Source organism: Acyrthosiphon pisum, chromosome A1 (genome assembly GCF_005508785.2).
Source record: "Acyrthosiphon pisum isolate AL4f chromosome A1, pea_aphid_22Mar2018_4r6ur, whole genome shotgun sequence".
In the NCBI taxonomy this organism is placed as follows: Eukaryota; Metazoa; Arthropoda; class Insecta; order Hemiptera; family Aphididae; genus Acyrthosiphon; species Acyrthosiphon pisum.
Window position 1 is genome coordinate 153,451,878 of NC_042494.1, and position 19,859 is coordinate 153,471,736.

Sequence of the window (19,859 nt, forward strand, 5' to 3'; positions counted from 1 at the left end):
TCATCCCTCCCCTGCGCCAGCGGACGAGCTCGCCACAAAACTCGCCCTTGACTCGGATATCGACTACTTCTGTCATCGCGTACCGTCGGCGCGGCGGGGGTTGAGAGCTGCTCGCAAACGGAATTCGTATAATATAATATATTGCACGTACGACGGTTGTGATGATGTATATATTATATGCCACTAATATTATGGACTGCTGTCGGGTCAAAGGCATAGACAGTATATTACGATCTCGACGACGACGATAATAATAATAATCGTACGTCGAGACATTGTGTGTGGTAGGTATAATATTATAATATATTTACGAGTCGGAATACCGTCGTGGAGAGCCTTTGCGTGGATCCCGGGCCGCGTATGATTGAAAACGTCACGCGACCCTACCCACTCACCACTCACCACGTACCCTCCACCCTGCCCCGACGATCGGTCTGGAGATGACACGGCTTTTGCAGAGCGTCGACCCAAATATATTCGGCCGTTGTATAGATACCACGGTTATGTTTTACTAGTAGCTCTCCGCTGTCCAGACTTCGCGTCAACAATAATAATAACAATATTGTATGAATAGCCGTAGGGCGAGTTCAAATACGCAATTGATAGTTATTATTTCTATCGATTTTTGACGTGACGACTGACAGCGTCGTCCCAATCGGCGTACAGACTTTTTGTACGTGTGACGTGAAAATTCCGCGTACGTCTGGTTTTAAATAATAATTACCAACGATAAAGTACGTTTTTATATTAATTAATTATTATATTTTGTTCCGTGATGAAAAAAAAAACGTAATTTGAATTATGTTTACACCTTTAAACTTAAGTGAATAGATTGAGATAGAACCTTTTAGAAATTAATGATTTTATATGGAACATTTTTAACTGTGTGTATAAACAACTTGTTAGTTGTTTGTTGGAAATTCTGAAAAGTTTGACCTTTAAAAATTTAAGAATTACTGTTGTTTTAAATATTTTTATGTTATCACGAATCGAACTGCTGCAGTCACAATACGTATTCGTCTCAGCCCACTTCACTGGTTGTACAACTCTATACACTATATTATTATAGTCTAAAATATATTATAGCATGTTATAATGAAGACATTTAGAATCTCGTCCATTTCGTCTATTTGCAATATACAGAGTGATTATCTTATCGCTATCCATCAATTTTCTCGGTAAATGTACGTGTTTTGACACAATTCTGAAATCGTTACTTCGGTACATTAACTCGGCGTGTGCACATAGTGTATCTTAATTTTGGAAGATAATCAAAATATATTTAAATTTGATTTGTTTGCTTGTAAGTTGTAAGACATTGGAGACATACGCATCCAGATATACAGCACCCCGTACATAATAGCGGTTAATTTCGGTTTGGATAATGACGACGCTATGGCGGCCGAAAGCTCTGCGAAACTTTGTTCTTCAAATCGAGATTTGAACAGCCACGGATGAAAACTGCTATGTCATTGTGCATTCGACGATGCGTTTCCATATAATATAGAGCGCAGTTTTTGATAAGCAACTACGATTTAACATTCCAAACTTGTACGACCTAATCAAAATTGTTCACAAACATGATATTATAGTATTAGTATATGATAGTATTATAATATTATATATTATACTCTCGACGAATTTACGCGCAAACATTTCTGCAGTTAATCGAGTACTAATAAGTGTTTACGAAATATTGTGTCATGACATGACGTGAATACGTGATTTTATTATATCTAATATAATAGCAAAGGGTAGACAAATGATAAAATTAACTTGAGGTAGTTAAATTAAGTCAACTTTAAAACGTTAAGCTATAGTTATATTAGTTAAAAAAACAATATACCTACTTACATATTAATTATTAAAGATTACAATTATTACGGAGAATAATAAACTAAGAGTTTAAAAAAAAAAGTTACCACCTGAGGATCCACATCGGTCCTCGATCCTCTCCATAATGGTCATTGTGCAATTTTCAGTTTTTCAAATAATAACTAAATATTTTGTGAAAAATGCATAGGTATTAAAATATTATTTGTTTCTGAACACTATTATAATACCAGCTGTAGTGGCTTAGGCGATAATTATAAATTTGGGTCAACTAAATATTTTTAGATTAATTAAGTATAATAAAGTATAATTTATAAAGCGATTAAATAAAAAATAATTGATTTTAAGTTTTAACCGCCACAGTTATAATATGCTTCAGTTAATATCGTTATTGTAACGTATGTAAACTTAATTTTGATTTAACGTATTATTTTTAAAATTAACTGGAAAAAATTAATCTGTTACTTCGGATGCATTTAGTATATCACTTAGAAGGTTGAGGAAAATTCGTTGAATAAGTTAACAAACCACATTTTAATGTATGATACGTTTTTAAAGTTCTAAAATCTTACACGCATTACAGGACGATGATGTCTCTAGCGAGAATATAACCACGACCACACCGCACACGCCTTTGGGAAACACTCCCATTCACGAACGGCCAGTAAGTATATTATTATGTTGACGTTTCGATACGTAATGTACATAATAGGTATTGTTATAATAAATGAATAATTAATGATGAATGTTATGCCGTATGCTTGTGTTGGTGCGCGTAAACGATGGTAACATTTTCTTTTTTTCAGATCAACTGGTCCCTCGGGTCATTTGTCGCCATCGAGATGTCGTTCTTTTGCGGATATCTGATAACTCAAGTGCCCGGTGGTTTTTTGGCGTCCATGTATCCGGCAAACAGGTATAAATAATAATAATAATACTATAAGATATATAAACCAAATGACCGTATTTGGTCCCGTTTAAAATTTTATTTTCGGATTATTCTCTTTTCGGACTATTCGTTCGATTGTCATGTATCGACGAGCAATATTTTTAGTGAGCATGAGCCATGTCGTATTACAAATTATAGTTTTAAAATATAAACATTGTTGAATTAAACCACAATTTTTTTGTCTTGGTTTTATTTTTAGAACATAATATTATGGTAGTAACCCCATTGTACTGTTTCACAGACCTATAAATAAATTTTGTTCCAAAAAAATTCCTCTATTTAGAGGTTCTGTTAGGGGAGGTTTCACTGTATATTATTACATGCTAACGTTTATGTCTGTTTTTCAGAGTGTTCGGGATCGCTATCGCCATGTCATCCTGTCTGAATCTGTTGGTGCCTTCGGCGACGGAGATCGAGAAATCTTTATACGTGATAATCATCAGGATGTGTCAAGGACTGGTCGAGGTAATAATATATCACAGACTTTTACACAAAATTATGTATGGACGATGCTCGAGCAGCGATTAGGACTAGTTTTCAAAGATCGATTTGGGATGTTTTATAATACCTACAGTTTACATTTTTCCGACTCCATAATCGAAATGAGTGACGAAAAATAATAATAACTCACATATTATTATTTTTCACTTTATTGTCGAAAAAAATTACCAACTGAATTTATGAACACGTTTAGTACTCGACTGTAGGAAAAAATAACAGTTTTTATAGGTAAGAAGTAGGTAATAACTAATAACGAAAGCTAGGATCTTGTAGCAAATGTTTCTTTGGCGGTTCAGTGAGTGATAAAAAGGTAATTCTTAAATTTTATAAATATTCGTTTGTAATTCTGTTTGTACTCAGGTAATCTTTGTTTTTCGTATTTAAACTTAAATTAAATACGAATAAATGCTTTTTCTTTTGATATTTTAAAAATTATAAATAGTTTTTTTACTATTTATTTAATACGAAATTCGAGCCCTAGTAATAATTTAATAGAGATTTTAATTTTGAGCTCGGTAATAAATGAATCTACGTACATTTTACCGTTCATTTTTTTTTTTCTATCGATAAAATTGCATTGTTTTTAGTTTGAAGAGTAATAAGCACAGAAAAAAATTGTATGAAACACAATACATTTAATGGATCAATTGTAAAATGACTGGCTTATAATAATATATGAAACAAAAATTGAATTTATAAGCTAAATTATTATATTGACTTATTTTGGTTAGAATTGTATTATTACCAACTACCTGCAATGTTATTATATTATATTGATATGTTAAATAATACGGGTAAAATGTTATCGGTTTCACATAAATGATACTGTTAAATTTACCAACAACTCTATTACGCTAGAGTTTGGTTCTCGGATTTCTATTGCTGTAATAAAAATATGAAGTCTATTTCTGAAGTATAAAATCTCCTGATCCTAGCTCTGAGTGGTTTTGATAAATTATTCAATAACCGTTGTGTGATAATCGCAGGGCGTCACGTATCCGGCTTGTCACGGAATTTGGAGACATTGGGCGCCGCCGTTGGAAAGATCGCGTTTGGCCACCATAGCCCTGTGCGGGTCGTACGCGGGTGTGGTGGTCGGCATGCCGTTGTCCGGTACTCTGATCGACTGGTTCAGCTGGGAAGCGCCGTTTTACGTATACGGTAACCCTATAATTTTACATTAATAAATTCGAAGCGAAAAAAACCGATAAAAATAGGGCGATACGTACTAACGAAATATTATATGTGTAATAATAATAAATTTACAATATTATAATATGTTATAGTCTCTTGAAAGGTACCGATAAACAGTATTTCGAAACAGTTAAGTTTAACTGGATAAAATGTATCTAGAAATCATAATATTATATAGATGGTATATAATACAAAAATTGTATCTAATAATAACTAGTATCGAGGATAGAAAATATAGCAATCTAGATAAATTTGATAGGGCAATTAAATAGTTTAACATTTATTAGGTAGGTAATAACTATTAGGTATAGTTATTTAAACTAAACTTATATTAGTATTCATATTTTCTATGTAACAAGAAAAATACAATGGTATAACTAATATTATAATATTGTGATATTATATATAAGAGGACATTTTTTAAATCAACATAATATTTTTGTATAACCTAACCTATATAGACCATTATTATGTAATTTTTTTGTAGTAATGAAGGTATAGTAAGTAAGAAACACATTTATAGCACGTATCTTTTACAATAAATATTTCTTATAAAAAGAAACTTTTATAACAAATGGTTATTACGAGCTTCATTTTAGAAGACTTGACTTTATAACACACGTCTTTCAAACACTTAACTATAGTTATCAAAAGACAGAGCTTATTATTTTTTTTTGACATTGGCATTTAAATAGTTTTTTTTTCTGAACCAGAGGAGCCTAACTCTATGATAATAAATTAAGATTTGATATGTTATTAACGCCATGTCGCACGCTATGTAGGTATTAACTGATATTAGTTGAGACAACCTCCTATGAAATAATATGTTTTATTATTAATTTCATTATTATAGTGGTCTAACCAGCATTAAGTACCTACTTGAAAAACTAACTAAAACTAAAAAAGATTAAGTAATACAATTTGTCAAAAAATATGAAATTTAATGATATAATGATCAAACAATATAATGATCAAATATTTGTATTTGAAAAACCATTAAAATTGGCTGGAAATCTTTATAGGCTCTCTTAAAATAATATATTTGTGTGATATAATGTTTTAGCACTAGTCACCTCATATAATATTATTATACTGTGTGCGTGTGTTCATTGATAGACCATATTATTCTGCATTTTAGGAGTATTGGGGCTGATATGGTACGTATTTTGGCTGTGGCTGTGCTTCGAGAAGCCGAGCCTCCATCCCACCATATCGGCCAGAGAGTTGAACTACATCGAATCGTCGTTGGGCGCCGCCAAACAGTCTGCCGCGCCGACAATCCTCAACACGCCTTGGAAAGAATTTTTCACCTCCATGCCCGTGTACGCCATCATAGTCGCCAACTTCTGCCGGTCGTGGAACTTTTATCTCCTCGTGCTGTTCCAGGCTTCGTACCTGCACTCGTTCAACTTCGAAGTTTCGGCAGTGAGTTATGCACATTATTATCTCATATTGTACACAGGATGATTCACTAAACAGTAAACATGCTCGGCCCCTTTTTATTCTTCAACAATGCAGTTATTAAAAATCCTATTTATGGAATATTTAAATAAACTTAAATATACCTATGTAATTTACTCACTTAGCTCTTTTAATCTTTTATGCATCGAATTTTATGTTTATATTACCGCTGTGACACGTCCATATGGATACGCAGGCCTTATAATATAGCCTATTGGTTTGCTTATATTTGTGATTTTAAAAATGCAATTTTTGATTATCGAAATACATTTGAAAACAGTTTCAACTTTCGTGTACAATATTACTTAGAAAATTAAATGATACAAAACACGTGTATCAGCAACAATTTAGACGGTCCATTTCAAATTTTCACGGCTTATGCGCGAGTCAATTTACTTTTTCTTTTTAAAATACATTTCATATTTACAGAAATTTTCGTGAAGCAATGTACTTTTGTTCTACGAGTTTTTAATGTTTTTGATTTTTGCGGTATAACGTTTTTGATGGTATTATATTTTTTTTGATAGAATACGTATTGAACGGCGCAATGTGTAGGCAATATAGGTACGTACCCGCGTCTGAGAAATTCATATTATTTTCCAAACCTTCAATATTAATAATATTACTATACCTTCCTTATTAGTAATTACTAAAATAAAATTATTGATTTTAATATTTTATACTGATGTTGATAGGAAATTTCCGAAAAAAAAATTACATAAATGTCGGTAGATGAATATATTAATTATTAACATTGTTAAATAATTTTTAAACACACAGGGATAATATAATTTAACAATACTTTTTTTTTGTATTTTTCAAACTTAAGTAAATTATATATTTTGGCATATATAAATGCTTATTTAACGATTTGTTTTGCACAAAATCCGCCCTGTAGACTAATTATGTTTGTGTTTTCACTTTCACAGACTGGTTACATCGGCGCTTTGCCTCATCTGCTGATGACCATAGTGGTGCCCCTTGGAGGTCTGCTGGCCGATCACATACGGAAAAACGGTATCCTGTCCACGACTAGCGTCAGGAAGATCTTCAACTGCGGCGGTTTTGGCATGGAAGCCACGTTTTTCCTCGTGTTGGCCAACGCCCGCACGCCGCTCATGGCCACGATCGCCTTGACCTGTGGCGTGGCGTTCAGCGGGTTCGCCATTTCCGGTAAGTGCTGTGAACCCGTCTTATATCTCAGTCTCGCACAACTTTGTCCAAACTTTAACAGTTAGCGGAGAAACCACGTGTGGACCAATCGACGTACAATGTTATATTGACCGATATAACCCGTTTAGACCACATTATACACACCTGCATAGATGAACAGTTAATATTTACAGCATACTTGCAATATTTTAAGCGTTTTTAGGTTCCAGGACCGGTTCTTTTCTGGTTCCTGGTTTAATATTACGGTACTTAATTCAAGCTAATCAAAATGATATAAAAATTTGATGTGATTGGTATAGAACTTGAGCTGAAAATATTTTAATTTTGAAAACAATTTTCGATTCATTAACAAATTCAATATAGGTTCTAACTGAAGAAAATTTTAGTACTCGTTTATTAAATCAAAACAAAAACGAACGTACCCAGTGATATTTACCCAATTTATATTTTAACTGTTTATAATGTTTTTGTCGTTTATAAGAAATAATAACACATAATGTAAAGTCGCATTTACGAAAAATGGATTTTTGTTTGTTTGCGTTCCACAAATTTAAACTTTATTCAGATTTGTTGACCCAGGCATTATACTTTGAATTGTACATGTCCGTGTTTTATTCATGGCTCCAATGTGGTGGTCAACCAAAAACTGTTTAAATATGCATTATTATTTTAACTTACAGGGTTCAACGTTAACCATTTGGACATTGCGCCGAGATACGCTAGTATACTGATGGGCATATCGAACGGAATCGGTACGATAGCCGGGCTTCTGTGTCCGGTCGCGATCAACATCATCATCAGGCACAAGGCACGTATAATATTATACCATGGTCGCGAATTTAAGTATTTGCATAACTAATATCTATATCAAACGTAGAAAAACATAGCAAGATATGAGTGAATAAATGCGTTATAGAGTGCCTAACCTAACCTAACTTATGGATGATAATTGAAATATGAAATTGTATATTTCGGTGATTTTATTATGTTACTCAAATGTTATGCTTGTTATTTATTATTTTAGATATTTTTGTTTAATATATTAATCAATACATATTTTGTTTCTCTTTTATTAATAGTGAATAGTGATAATCCTCACGGGCGCCATGGTTAAGTTAGGCTAGGAGCCATCCACCACGGTTTATAATCTGATTTAGGTATACCCATTACATGTTAGGAAGATTCGTATCAAAAGATCATATTGTCTTGATGAAATGAAGGTTTAAAATATTTTTAGAATTTTGTTGTACGTTTTTCAAATGTTTAAGTGCATATTTTTAGGTTATTAATATTTAATGGCCTATTAATAATTATACAGGGTGTAACAGATAGAACTGACTTTTGGAATAACTTTTGTTTTAATCAATATTTAAAAATTTTTTTTTGATATATAATTTATAGCCATCTGCACTACACGTGTAATAAAAAAAAAATTATTTTTATTTTTTAATACCGAAAATGAAAAATTTTAAATTTGATTAAAATTTTTTTGAATAAATTCAAAATAGCCAATTTGTGAATCTGATTATAAGAACTATTTGGATGGTAAAAACATTTATCTAAATCAAGTAGTTTATTTTTTAGAAATTTTTAAATAGGTATTAGTATTTTTTGGATTAAATTAATTTGGAACGCTATAACTTTTTTAAAAATATTATTTTTGGAAATTTGCTAACATTGGTATATTTCTAAAGCTATTTACTAATCCTATAAATTTATCAATTTTTGTCATAAATTTAAGTAGCATAATTTATTTTTTTATTTTTGGTCAGTTCTTTCTGTTACAATCATAAATAGCAATATTTTTGTATAGTTTTTTAAGTCCTGAACTCTGATTGAGATCCTATTGGTGCAGATACCCCGATAAACCTTTTTTTATTAGATGTAATAATATGACGTATTAATAGTAAAGTATTAATAGTTAAGATGTTCTCACCAAGATTGGTTTTGTAATTGTTATAGACTAGGCAGAGCTGGAGCGAGGTATTCATACTGGCCGCCGTCATTCACTACATTGGGGTCGTGTTCTACGCAATATTCGCTTCGGGAGAATTGCAACCGTGGGCCGAGCCCAAGGTCGAAGAAGATCAACAAATGGATGAGGTAGGTTTGACTTGAGCAATATCATTAAGGCACAAAATATCCCCAGAACAGCTTACTCCAAAAGTCCATTATTATTTTTAAGATTTTCCATTTTTTTTCAATTACAATTTTCGTGAAATAATAGTACTTACGAAGCTAAATTATATAATTTCAATAGAAATTTATTTGTGACTCATTAAGATTAGGCCGAGGTGGTTATTACTAAAACGTATTTATTTCCTAAGTAGTTAACCGAGTAGTTGCTTAACCAACTGGCAACTATCATGGAATTAGGCTACTCGGGTTTTTAAATAAATTATATTATTTTAAATTTCAATGCAAAATAAAATAAGTTCTGCCATCTAGCGGACAAATTGTCCTTTATAGAGTTGTGTCAGTTTGGCTTAAAAATAGGTACCTATTTTATTATTTTACTAAAATATTTTATTAGAAACGAAAGTTACTTCTTTATAAGTTAAGGGTTAAACTGTTCTGACGTTATGTGTCTCGTAGTACAGCCAAAAGTTTATTATTATTGCTTTATAGATTAGCACACAGATATGTATTCTTGTAATGCAGTAAATGTGGACTGCACCATTATCTATAAAATTATAAAATATATAAACTAACATATTTAAACGACTTATAAGGATGAGAAAATAAATAGGGGGCAAGTCATGTGAAAACATTTCACCCCTTTGCAGTGGTCCCACATAAAAAAGAAAAATAGATTGTCAAATAACCAAATTTTTTTTTGTTATTTTAATAATTTTCTAATTTCTTCGTTAATGTTATAATAATGAAAATAGTTAGATAAACAACGTGTGTAATGTGTATATTGTAATTATTTTATAATCCATTTAACGTTATACACTCTTTATTTAAGAAAATACTAACATTTTTGAAAATATTTCTTTTACATAATTTTAAGTCTGTTATTTGACAACATTTTGGAAAAAAATTATATTGTTTACTATTATTTATCGTTTTATTTTTTAAGTGTTTTACTCTTTTAAATGAAAACATGCATTTTACTTTCATATTTCAAAGCAGAATATTATTTATTTATTCGATCTTTCGATCTATATAAAAATCAAATTTTGAGCAAGTATTTCAAGTTTATAGATGACCGGAGTAGTTAGATCAAAATTATTTTGTGTGCCCGCCCTGTTCCACACATCTAAACTTTAAGTACTAATAACTCATAAGCTACAAGTCCAAGATTCGATTTTTATATATCAAAGTAAGTACTCCAAAAAATATTCTGATTTGGAATAAGGAATTAAAAATGAATGTTGTCTTTAAAAAAAGTTAAACATTGAAAAACGATGACGATAAAAGAAATTAAAATATGTTTTTATTTTCAAAAAATGTTGTTTTAACTGCTTAAATTTATGTAATAAAATATTTCCAAAAACGTTAATAGTTTTTAATAGAATGAGTGATTTACGTCAAATGAATAACCCGTGGTAAACTAAAGCTGAATTTTTTAATTGTGGTAATCAGACGGTTGAGACGTCTCAGACGTGTTGGTTTTAATAATATATTAATACGAAAAATGCACAACAGGTGAACGTCGACAAGAAGAGTAAGCTCACGTCGTACGGTTCGGTCGAACAGTCGTCGGGCAAAGGGTTCGTGAACGCTGGCCTCAACACCAACTGCACCATCGGCGAGACCGAACCGGCGCCGCCGACCGACAACCCGACAAATCCGTTCCTGGCCAAGCCCACCGCAGCCACCACCAATCCGTTCGCTACCTCCGAGTGATAATCTGATTATTAATGATAAATTATTGATGTAACGGATAATATTATTGAAATTATTCGAGTTCGGATCGCACTGTCGTCACGTCGATTATTACTACACGGATTATAATATAATGATAATAATAAAAATTATTATTATTATTATTATTATTGTTACATTGTAAAGGTCGCAGGAGGTACTTCGCGAGCAATAATACCGTTAATTGCGTAGTCTCGATTGTGTGTTTTATCTCACGTAGTTGTTTCGTAGGTATTAAAATAATAGTTTTTAGATAGATAATATTACTAAAATCGATTTTCTCTCAATTATACAATTTCGGTAATAATATATTATTATATAGTAATAATTATAATAACATAATAATAGTATTATCGTACACACTCGTCGTCTCATCTATATATTGAATAATAATATTATTATAATATAATAGAACCTAGAATATGAATTTCGCGTTTATCGATACAATGTGGCGTAAATCGTAATAAATTTGCATTTATCGATTTTTCCAAATTAATAATTATTATCTTAATATTATAGTATACTGTCAATTTGTTTTTATACAATTCCGAATAATATAGATTCCGTCTTGTGACGGATGTAAAATATAATATAATATTGTTGTTTATTATAATGTTTATACAGCTTGGTCGGCTCGAAAGTGCTCGGCTTCAACGTTATAATAATGTGTAATATTATAATATAATTTATAGATATTTATTACTTCACCTTAATATATAGGTAGGTAATATCGTATCTGAACTTATGGTACTTACGTATTACCCGGTACTTGGTTTCACACTGTTTTTAAACTCTTAAATATTAATATCAAGAATACTCGAATAAAATTTTATAATCATAATCATTAACTTAAAATATAGTACAATATTATTTCAGTTGCACAAAAAATAGTAAAACAATTTGTTTGAAAAAACATAAATATATTCGGTACAATTAAAACACTTAGTTGATAGTATCTTAAGTTATTTATGTGTTTCTTTATTAAGAAAGTTGTGTGTTGGAGGGACAAGAATAATATTGCAGTATCTATACCTTTTGAAATTGAATCAAATAAATTGTTCAAATCAGCGGGATTCTGACGTTACACAAAGTGTAAACTTTAATTATAGGTCTATAAAATTGTCGACCCTGTGCCAATTAACGTTTTATTAGTAAAAAATGTCTTTCACACACTATCATGTCATCGTCTTTAGTCTGTTGTGTGTTGTTTATTTGATCACGAATTGAGCTAGGATGAAATACTATTGTATCCTGGTTTTCGAGTGAAACCTTTCATGTTCTGAAAATGTTACCAGCGGTGTAGAATTTAATGACCATTTGACCTCTGTAACTGCAAGTTGATATAGTTAAATATTTTTCAACTTAACGGTAATACCTAACCAGCTACATGGTATGATATTCATAAGATAAGCACAGCTAGTTCAACCAATTAAAACACTGGGATTTTAACACGTCATGACAGAGTGTAAATAGACGCTTTAAATGTTTTGTACGATTATGTTAATGGTATACCGAGTGATCCATTTAACGTAAGACACTCATTGTTTTAATAACTATTAACAATATTTTAACATAATTTTAGTTCGTTAAAAAAACAAAATTTTCTTGAATAATTATATTTTTTTATTATTTTTCATCGTATTTATTTTTTAACAACATATATAAATGACAACACGCCATTTTAATTCCTTATTTCAAAGCAGAATATTTTTTGGAGTACTTTGATAATTAAAAATAAAATTTTGGACAAGCAATTTATGAGTCAGTATTTACAGTTTGGATAAACGGAGCGGAGTGGCACAGGGGTACCCAGCAAAATTTAGTCGTTCAAAAAAGTAAAAAAATTTCAAAATTGACAAAGATAATATTTTCTAAAAATGTTTATTTGTAACAACTTAAAATTATGAATTACAAATCGATACAGGTACCAAACTACGGTCTGCGGACAATATGTAAGTACCATAAATTACGATGGTGCGATGATCGCATAATAATGTATTCTGTCAATTTCTTTTTATACAATGTAATAATAGATTATATTCCTTAACGGATGTTAAATAATTATAAAATTATGTGTTAATGTTTTATAAGCTTCGTCGGCTCAAATGCGTTCGGCCGCGTTTTATATAATAATAATATAGGTAGGTACTATATATAGGGATTAGGTTATAGCGGCTTAGGTTAGGTTAGACTTTTCCGAACGATTGTTATATTATTATGATGTACGTTTTTTTTCGTCTAACACAAAATATTATATTGTATTAAGGTAATGCTTATTCTCGGTCAGAATCGAACGCGTGTTGAAATGTGATTCGGTAATGGTCATATTATAATAATAATATGTATAATACCATTACGGCGCATACGCATAATATGCGTTGAAAATAAGTAGTTATATTATTATATCTAATCGTCATCTGCGATTTTTTAGTTGGGATTCTTTGCCGAAACTCGTCGTGTGATTCTTAATAAATATATTGGTGCATTATGTATGCATAATACTAAGTATAAAACGGTTGTATGGGAGCTGATGACGTTGCTGAGATGATAATATAATAATTTAACGTCTCTCATCCGACGCTCACCCATATTATGGCCAGCGTGATTTAGAGTAAGACGTGTTATGTCTGCTAAAAAGCGCGTAAATTATTAGACGATTTAAATACCTGCAAAATATGGAAAATATTATGGTATATAATATAATATAGTCACTATATTATGTAGTTATATGTTAGTATGTCCATTGCATATTTCGTATGCGATGAAAACCTTTTCGAAATTCGTCCTACTGTGATACAATATAACATAATAGTATTTTATTTTATGCACGCCTGCAACTGGGCCGGCCGGGCTATATATTTTCGTTGTTCCGATAGAACCAAAATTTTGGACTTAAAATACGACGATAATATTATTATAATAGTACCTATGTGTACGACGAATAACAGTAAAAATATTATGATATTGTATTGCTCCCCAAACGACTCGACGACCCGCCGTGTCGGGATGAAAATCAAACGTCGCAACAAGTTGATTTTTTTCTAGTGGTTGTATTAAACGTTTTTATTTACGCATAATATAACTCCTTCCAGTTTTTTCTGCTAGTTCGATTTGAAATCGAGTAAACGATAAGATACTTTTGAGAAGTTTTTTGAATAATGTCAATTAAAACACATAAATATGAAATACGGTTCTGTTGATTTCTCCGTCGGATATTAACTATAATGTTTTCTTTTGTATACAAAATAACTAATATGTCTTAAAATATAATTTCCGCAGACGAGTATACTAAAACAAAACAAAAAAACACTGTTTAGGTCGCGCACGCCAATATACCATAACAATAATTCTTCAGCTTTCGCGTTTTCTGTCGGTGAAATAAGAAAACGATCACACGAACTTATACAATAATAAGACGTACATATTAATATTTTTCATCGTCATAATATGAATTATACTCGCTTTGAATACTCAACGTGCTTCAATAAAAATTTAAACCGATGATATAGTTTACTCAATGTTCGAACTCAAGTAGAACCAAAATCTCGAAGAACAGTTTGGTCATGTATAGCAAGTGTAAAAATATAAGAAAGTAGAATGTGCTGCGCGGACATCGTTTAAAAAAAAAAAAAACTGTTTTCTTTTCAAATGTCCATAAATTAATAAACTAAATAGTTACTTTATCATAAATCGTGTTTCCGTTTTTGGCAAATTCGCCTCTACGTAGTACCTATGTAAGCCGTACCTATAGGTACTTTTCGCGTCCACGGCCTCGGTGTAATAATATAATTTAGTAATAAGTATAAAGAACTAGCGGAAATGTTTAATATATGTTCATTATAGCTTTTAAGCGCCTAACGTTAAAACAATATTGTCAATTTTGTCCTTAAAAAAAAAATCTTTATTCGTATTGTATTGTATGCACAATCGTTTACGAAAAGCTATAAATACAGTTCAGGAATAAAAAGTTAATGTACCTATCCTACTAGTTCAAACATTTAAAAACAGCCGAGATCATTCGACTTAACCAATTTTTACTATTTGTTTACGTAAATTTACCGTTCTCAAATCATTATCTTTTCACCCCTATTGTTTTAATTATTTTATGAAAACTTAAAAATTTATAATCTTACCAATGTTGTGCTTATTATAGATAATATATAATATGTACGTATTTATGATTATTATTATATATTGATATAAAATTTGTTGTTTATTAAACGGATATTTGTAATTATTTTATAATGTATTAATAATATTATATTTATTTAAAACGGTTAAGAATTAATATTAATAATATACGATTAAGACATGAGATAACTATTTCGGTAGTTATCTCAAGGCTGACACGACAATAAATTAGGATTAAGTTAGGTGTTAAGGAATTTGTTTTTATTCGTTATTTAAATTAAAATTTTTTTTTTTCAGTTTATTAGGATATAGTAAATTTGATTGTTTTTGTGTTTTATTATTTATTATTTTTCGTTGATTGGTTAGGTATTTTGTTTTGTTATGCTTTTCGGTTCAAACAGTGTTTGGTTACACAAATTATATTACTCTCAACACTCTGAACACAACGATATGCCTTAATTCTGACAATAATAAGTCAATAATAAAATGATAATAATTAAACGATACGGACGAATTTAAATGGCACTCGTTATATACACAAAAATGACGTTAAAGTCACCCGCGCAAGATAAAAAAAAATATTACAATACATTTCCTGAATAAATATAATAATTCGCACTAAAAGAAAAACTAATAATATTTTCACACTGCACTAGTTACTCGAAAAGCACATACGAATAAGGTACTAATAAAAACTATAAACGAAAATATATAATAATAATAATATGTTATGTAATATTTTATGATAGATGTAATTTTTTGTTATATGTTTAATATAGGTACCTATTTAAGTGTAAATAATAATAATATAAAAATGTAATGTTTTAAGATTTTAAGTCGGTTATACTATGTGTAAGATCACTATTCGAGTTTAGACGATTTAACTGTAATTTAGACTGTAAGTACCATATACCTAATAACATGACTATATAAATATTTAGTCATGCCTTATAATATAAATAATTATTACTATTGTATTTTAGGCTAATCAGTAATCACAATAATTCTCGTTATCGCTTAAACGTAAACGCGTTAGATGCTCCATAAAATAATTATTTATTTACTATTAATTGTTTCGTGACAAAAAGTTTTTTTTTTCTATAATAGTTATAAAAATTTAAAATATTTTATTTATTGCATCAATAAAGTCAAATAATATAATATTTTAGGTAACAACTTAATTTTCGTTCTAAGCTAAATACCTACCTACTAACAATAATATGTAAATAATAATTTTAAACAGTGCCAGTATTTTAATAATAGTACGATAATAGTCGGATGACTCGTTTTAATTAAATCTTCGCGACAGTTAAACACATTCAATAACATTATATTATACTCGTAATATTATAGGTTCGTATATTAGCGAACACTTACTTAATTTCATAACACAAAATCTGTCGTTTATTCTCCATTATCTGAAATAATAATAATATTTCGTACCTACGCTTATTAGTGGGAATACCTTTTTAGACGATCGACGGACAATGCACCGTCCGTAGTTAGCCGTTTTAGATGACAGCGCCTTTGAGGTTTGAATTTTCCATAAAAATTTCAAACACTTATCTGTTAAACTTAAAATATTGGATAACGATTTTTTTTTTCTTAAAAAAAGGGAATCTTTGCCCCCCGCACCTCATCATCCGAATAATTACATCCCTGAGTATAAAACTATAATATTTATCATCATAATATAATTTAATAAGATGACAAATAAATAATATTAGTTACTGTATGATATTATTGTGTTGTTTTTTTTTTAAATATTGGTTAATTCGACTCCGATAAGTTTTGTGTTATACTTATCGTTCTTAAATATATTATCGTAATTGGTATAAAATATGACATTATGTTACGCATAGGTAACATAATAATATTATAAAAACAATATATTATAATCCGTTCCGTTTCAAACTGTTCATAACAGCGGAACACTTTTGTTTTCAAGTCAAATGTTTGTATACGTCTTAAGAAATTTTACCATTATAATATAATTATATTGTGCTTAAGAAAAAAATAACAATTATTATTATTATACGACACAGACATAATAATATACAATTTAATATGTATCTACGTAAAAGTGTTGTTATATTATATACCTATTTATAGTACCTACCTACCTTAAAAAATGTTTAACCATTCTTACCACTTAGCCATATCCGTTCGATATAACTTTAAATGTATTTTAGCGTTTCGAGATTATTATAATTATTATGTACTTTTCATTGTTCTTTGATCATCATAATAATAATTCTTAATATTATATTGTTGTTAACCTTTGTCCCCTTTTGTTGACATTACCCGTTTACACACTATAGTCTATATTGTATTATTAGTTTATTATAGATTTCAATATATCAATATAATATTGTACCCAACGTAATATTGTATTTTTATTGATTTAATAATTCGATAAATTTATTCTAGTGTTATAAATAATATTCGTTTTCAGTCATATTTATAAAATTTAATATAACATATTAATTAAGAAATGCCATTAACGATATACAATTCATTTACATTTAGTCATGTGTAACATTTTGAACATTTTAAACATTCCAACACATAAGACATTAAACAATTTCGATTTAAATTTTTTTTTTTTTTATCTGTAACTAATAATATATTTCAGGTATCTGTGTATACGTCTTATTCAACGTCGATTTTTCCGAAAAATCGTACGGTTAATCATGTGGAGATGCACTACCTATAGGCTATAGTCGTCATGGCGTACAGCGTTCTATCTGCTGCAGGTTGCGTGTAGCATAATATTAATGAGAAGGGTAAGGTCGAATTGCACTCGGTTCAGAAAAAGGTTAGGTTTGTATAATATTGCATTCGGGTTTTTAAACAATTAACGTTTGGATCACCCTGGGTTCAAAATATTATCTCAATATTCGAATTATAACAGTCGTTCCGATAGTTATACATAAAACCTATTTTGCAACAGATATAATTTTAGTCAAGTACCTACAGTTCAAGACGTGTTCGATAATCCCAAATGAGAAACCGGATTGACCATCGGTATCGATGTTATAATATTTGATGGAAGACATGAGCACCAAAATGAGATAAGAAAAAAAAAAATTGTATCTTATGAAAGTGCCAAAACCTTAGATACCTGTGTGCCACGGCTAATAGATATTAAATTTAGAACCTTATTTTGGATGGCTACTAGTTGCGTCCCGCGGTAAAAATTTCTTCCGAATTGCGGCCCGAGTTTTTTTGGAGTGCATACGAATTGCGGCCCGAGTTTTTTTGGAGTGTATACGAATTGCGGCCCGAGTTTTTTTGGGTGACATATGAATTGCGGCCTGAAATTTAAAATTAATTTAATAATTTTCCTTCACGTTTGTATACAGACTTAGGACTGTCTGTAGCATCAGTAGATACTGCAGGTAGGTTAAAAATGATGTTTTGTTTTTATTTAAAAATGTTAGCACATGGTAAAAACGTATATTATATAATTTTTCAAGGTTAAAAATGTTTTTTGACATTAAAATCTGATATTTTAGTACAGCAATATCGATCAACATTATTTTTTAAATTTTTATGGAAACGAAATTTATATCCATAAATTACATATAAACTGCGATTTTTTTCACTCAACATTTCATTCGACATTATAAATAAATTAAAAACAAACAGAAAAGCGACGGAACGTTCTTAGCGGTAGTAAAGCGACGACTAAGGTGTACTTATTAGTTATTGGTATCTACATTATAGGGTGATTATATTTTATCAGTCAAGATTAAATTATCTTGAATTAAAAAAACCCGGGCCGCAACTCGTCTGTACCCAAAATAAACACGGGCCGCAATTCGGATTAGACCTTTTTTCGTAGTTATCTTCGGGACGCAATTAGTATGCAGCCCTTATTTTATATTTTAACAATTTATAATTGCAGTTTTTGATAAAATCGAAAAATTCAACCAATTTATTAAAATTAAAATTTTATATTTATAATTTATTATTTTATATTATATTCATTGAACATTTTTTATAAGATCGACATTTTTAAATAACTACTTATATGAAATATTAATTTTGACGCATATATAATATTAGATTGGCGCTTATGTCCTACTAATTTTGACGCAAATGATATGTAAATTTTGTACTTTTGGCGCTTATGCATAAGCATATAGTCATACCTAATATTATACTGAGCGATTTTATTTACCTATTGAAATTATTTATTTGGCTGATAAACATATTATTAGGTACTTACTGTGTAAATGCGCGTTCACGAGTTCTCGAATATCGAAACGATAAAAAATAAGTACTTTTACCTCATAACAAACACAGTATAAGTATAAATAAATCTAAAACGAAACTCTACACAAAATGTGTTAAGTACACCTTTATAATTGAACTTCGTAGATAAATTTCAATACATCTGTACTCGAAATATAGTTTAAAAAAAACGCAATCGAATTAGGTATATCGATAAGAATTTACTATAAAAAAATAAGACTACAGTGTAGGTTAGCTAAATCGGTTTAATTCTTATAAACTAAACGTCCGTAAAATGTGAATATTGTTTTTTATTATTTGTTATTTATGCTTATCATTCGGTTTATGCGTACTTTTATCCATACGTGGTCGATAATTTTTTATATATTTTAATAATAGTTAGGTATGTATATAATTATCACAATTATCACAAATTAATTTTAGACTTTGAACGTAGCAATGAATGTATTTATTTTATAATGATGTTTTTTGTTTTGTATATCTGTAA

At 29.9% G+C, this 19,859-nt stretch overlaps 2 protein-coding genes across 3 annotated transcripts in view; one reads left to right on the top strand and one right to left on the bottom strand.

The window, feature by feature from the left end:
* The window catches only part of LOC100159443 (vesicular glutamate transporter 1), a 92,838-nt gene extending 80,250 nt beyond the window's left edge, over positions 1-12,588 (top strand). For both annotated transcript variants that reach the window (XM_001943897.5, XM_008190129.3), the window contains exons 6-14: positions 2,417-2,497; positions 2,640-2,749; positions 3,130-3,247; positions 4,270-4,444; positions 5,616-5,902; positions 6,868-7,111; positions 7,792-7,919; positions 9,074-9,214; positions 10,763-12,588. In XM_001943897.5, the coding sequence (XP_001943932.2) occupies positions 2,417-2,497; positions 2,640-2,749; positions 3,130-3,247; positions 4,270-4,444; positions 5,616-5,902; positions 6,868-7,111; positions 7,792-7,919; positions 9,074-9,214; positions 10,763-10,963 (1,485 nt within the window). In that variant the 3' untranslated portion in view covers positions 10,964-12,588. The remainder of the gene's footprint in view (positions 1-2,416; positions 2,498-2,639; positions 2,750-3,129; positions 3,248-4,269; positions 4,445-5,615; positions 5,903-6,867; positions 7,112-7,791; positions 7,920-9,073; positions 9,215-10,762) is intronic.
* The window catches only part of LOC100159327, a 50,809-nt gene extending 31,344 nt beyond the window's left edge, over positions 1-19,465 (bottom strand). Inside the window, exon 1 of the mRNA XM_016808759.2 lies at positions 19,347-19,465. The gene's annotated coding sequence lies outside the window, so the exon portion shown is untranslated. The remainder of the gene's footprint in view (positions 1-19,346) is intronic.
* Between the last annotated feature and the right edge of the window lie 394 nt (positions 19,466-19,859).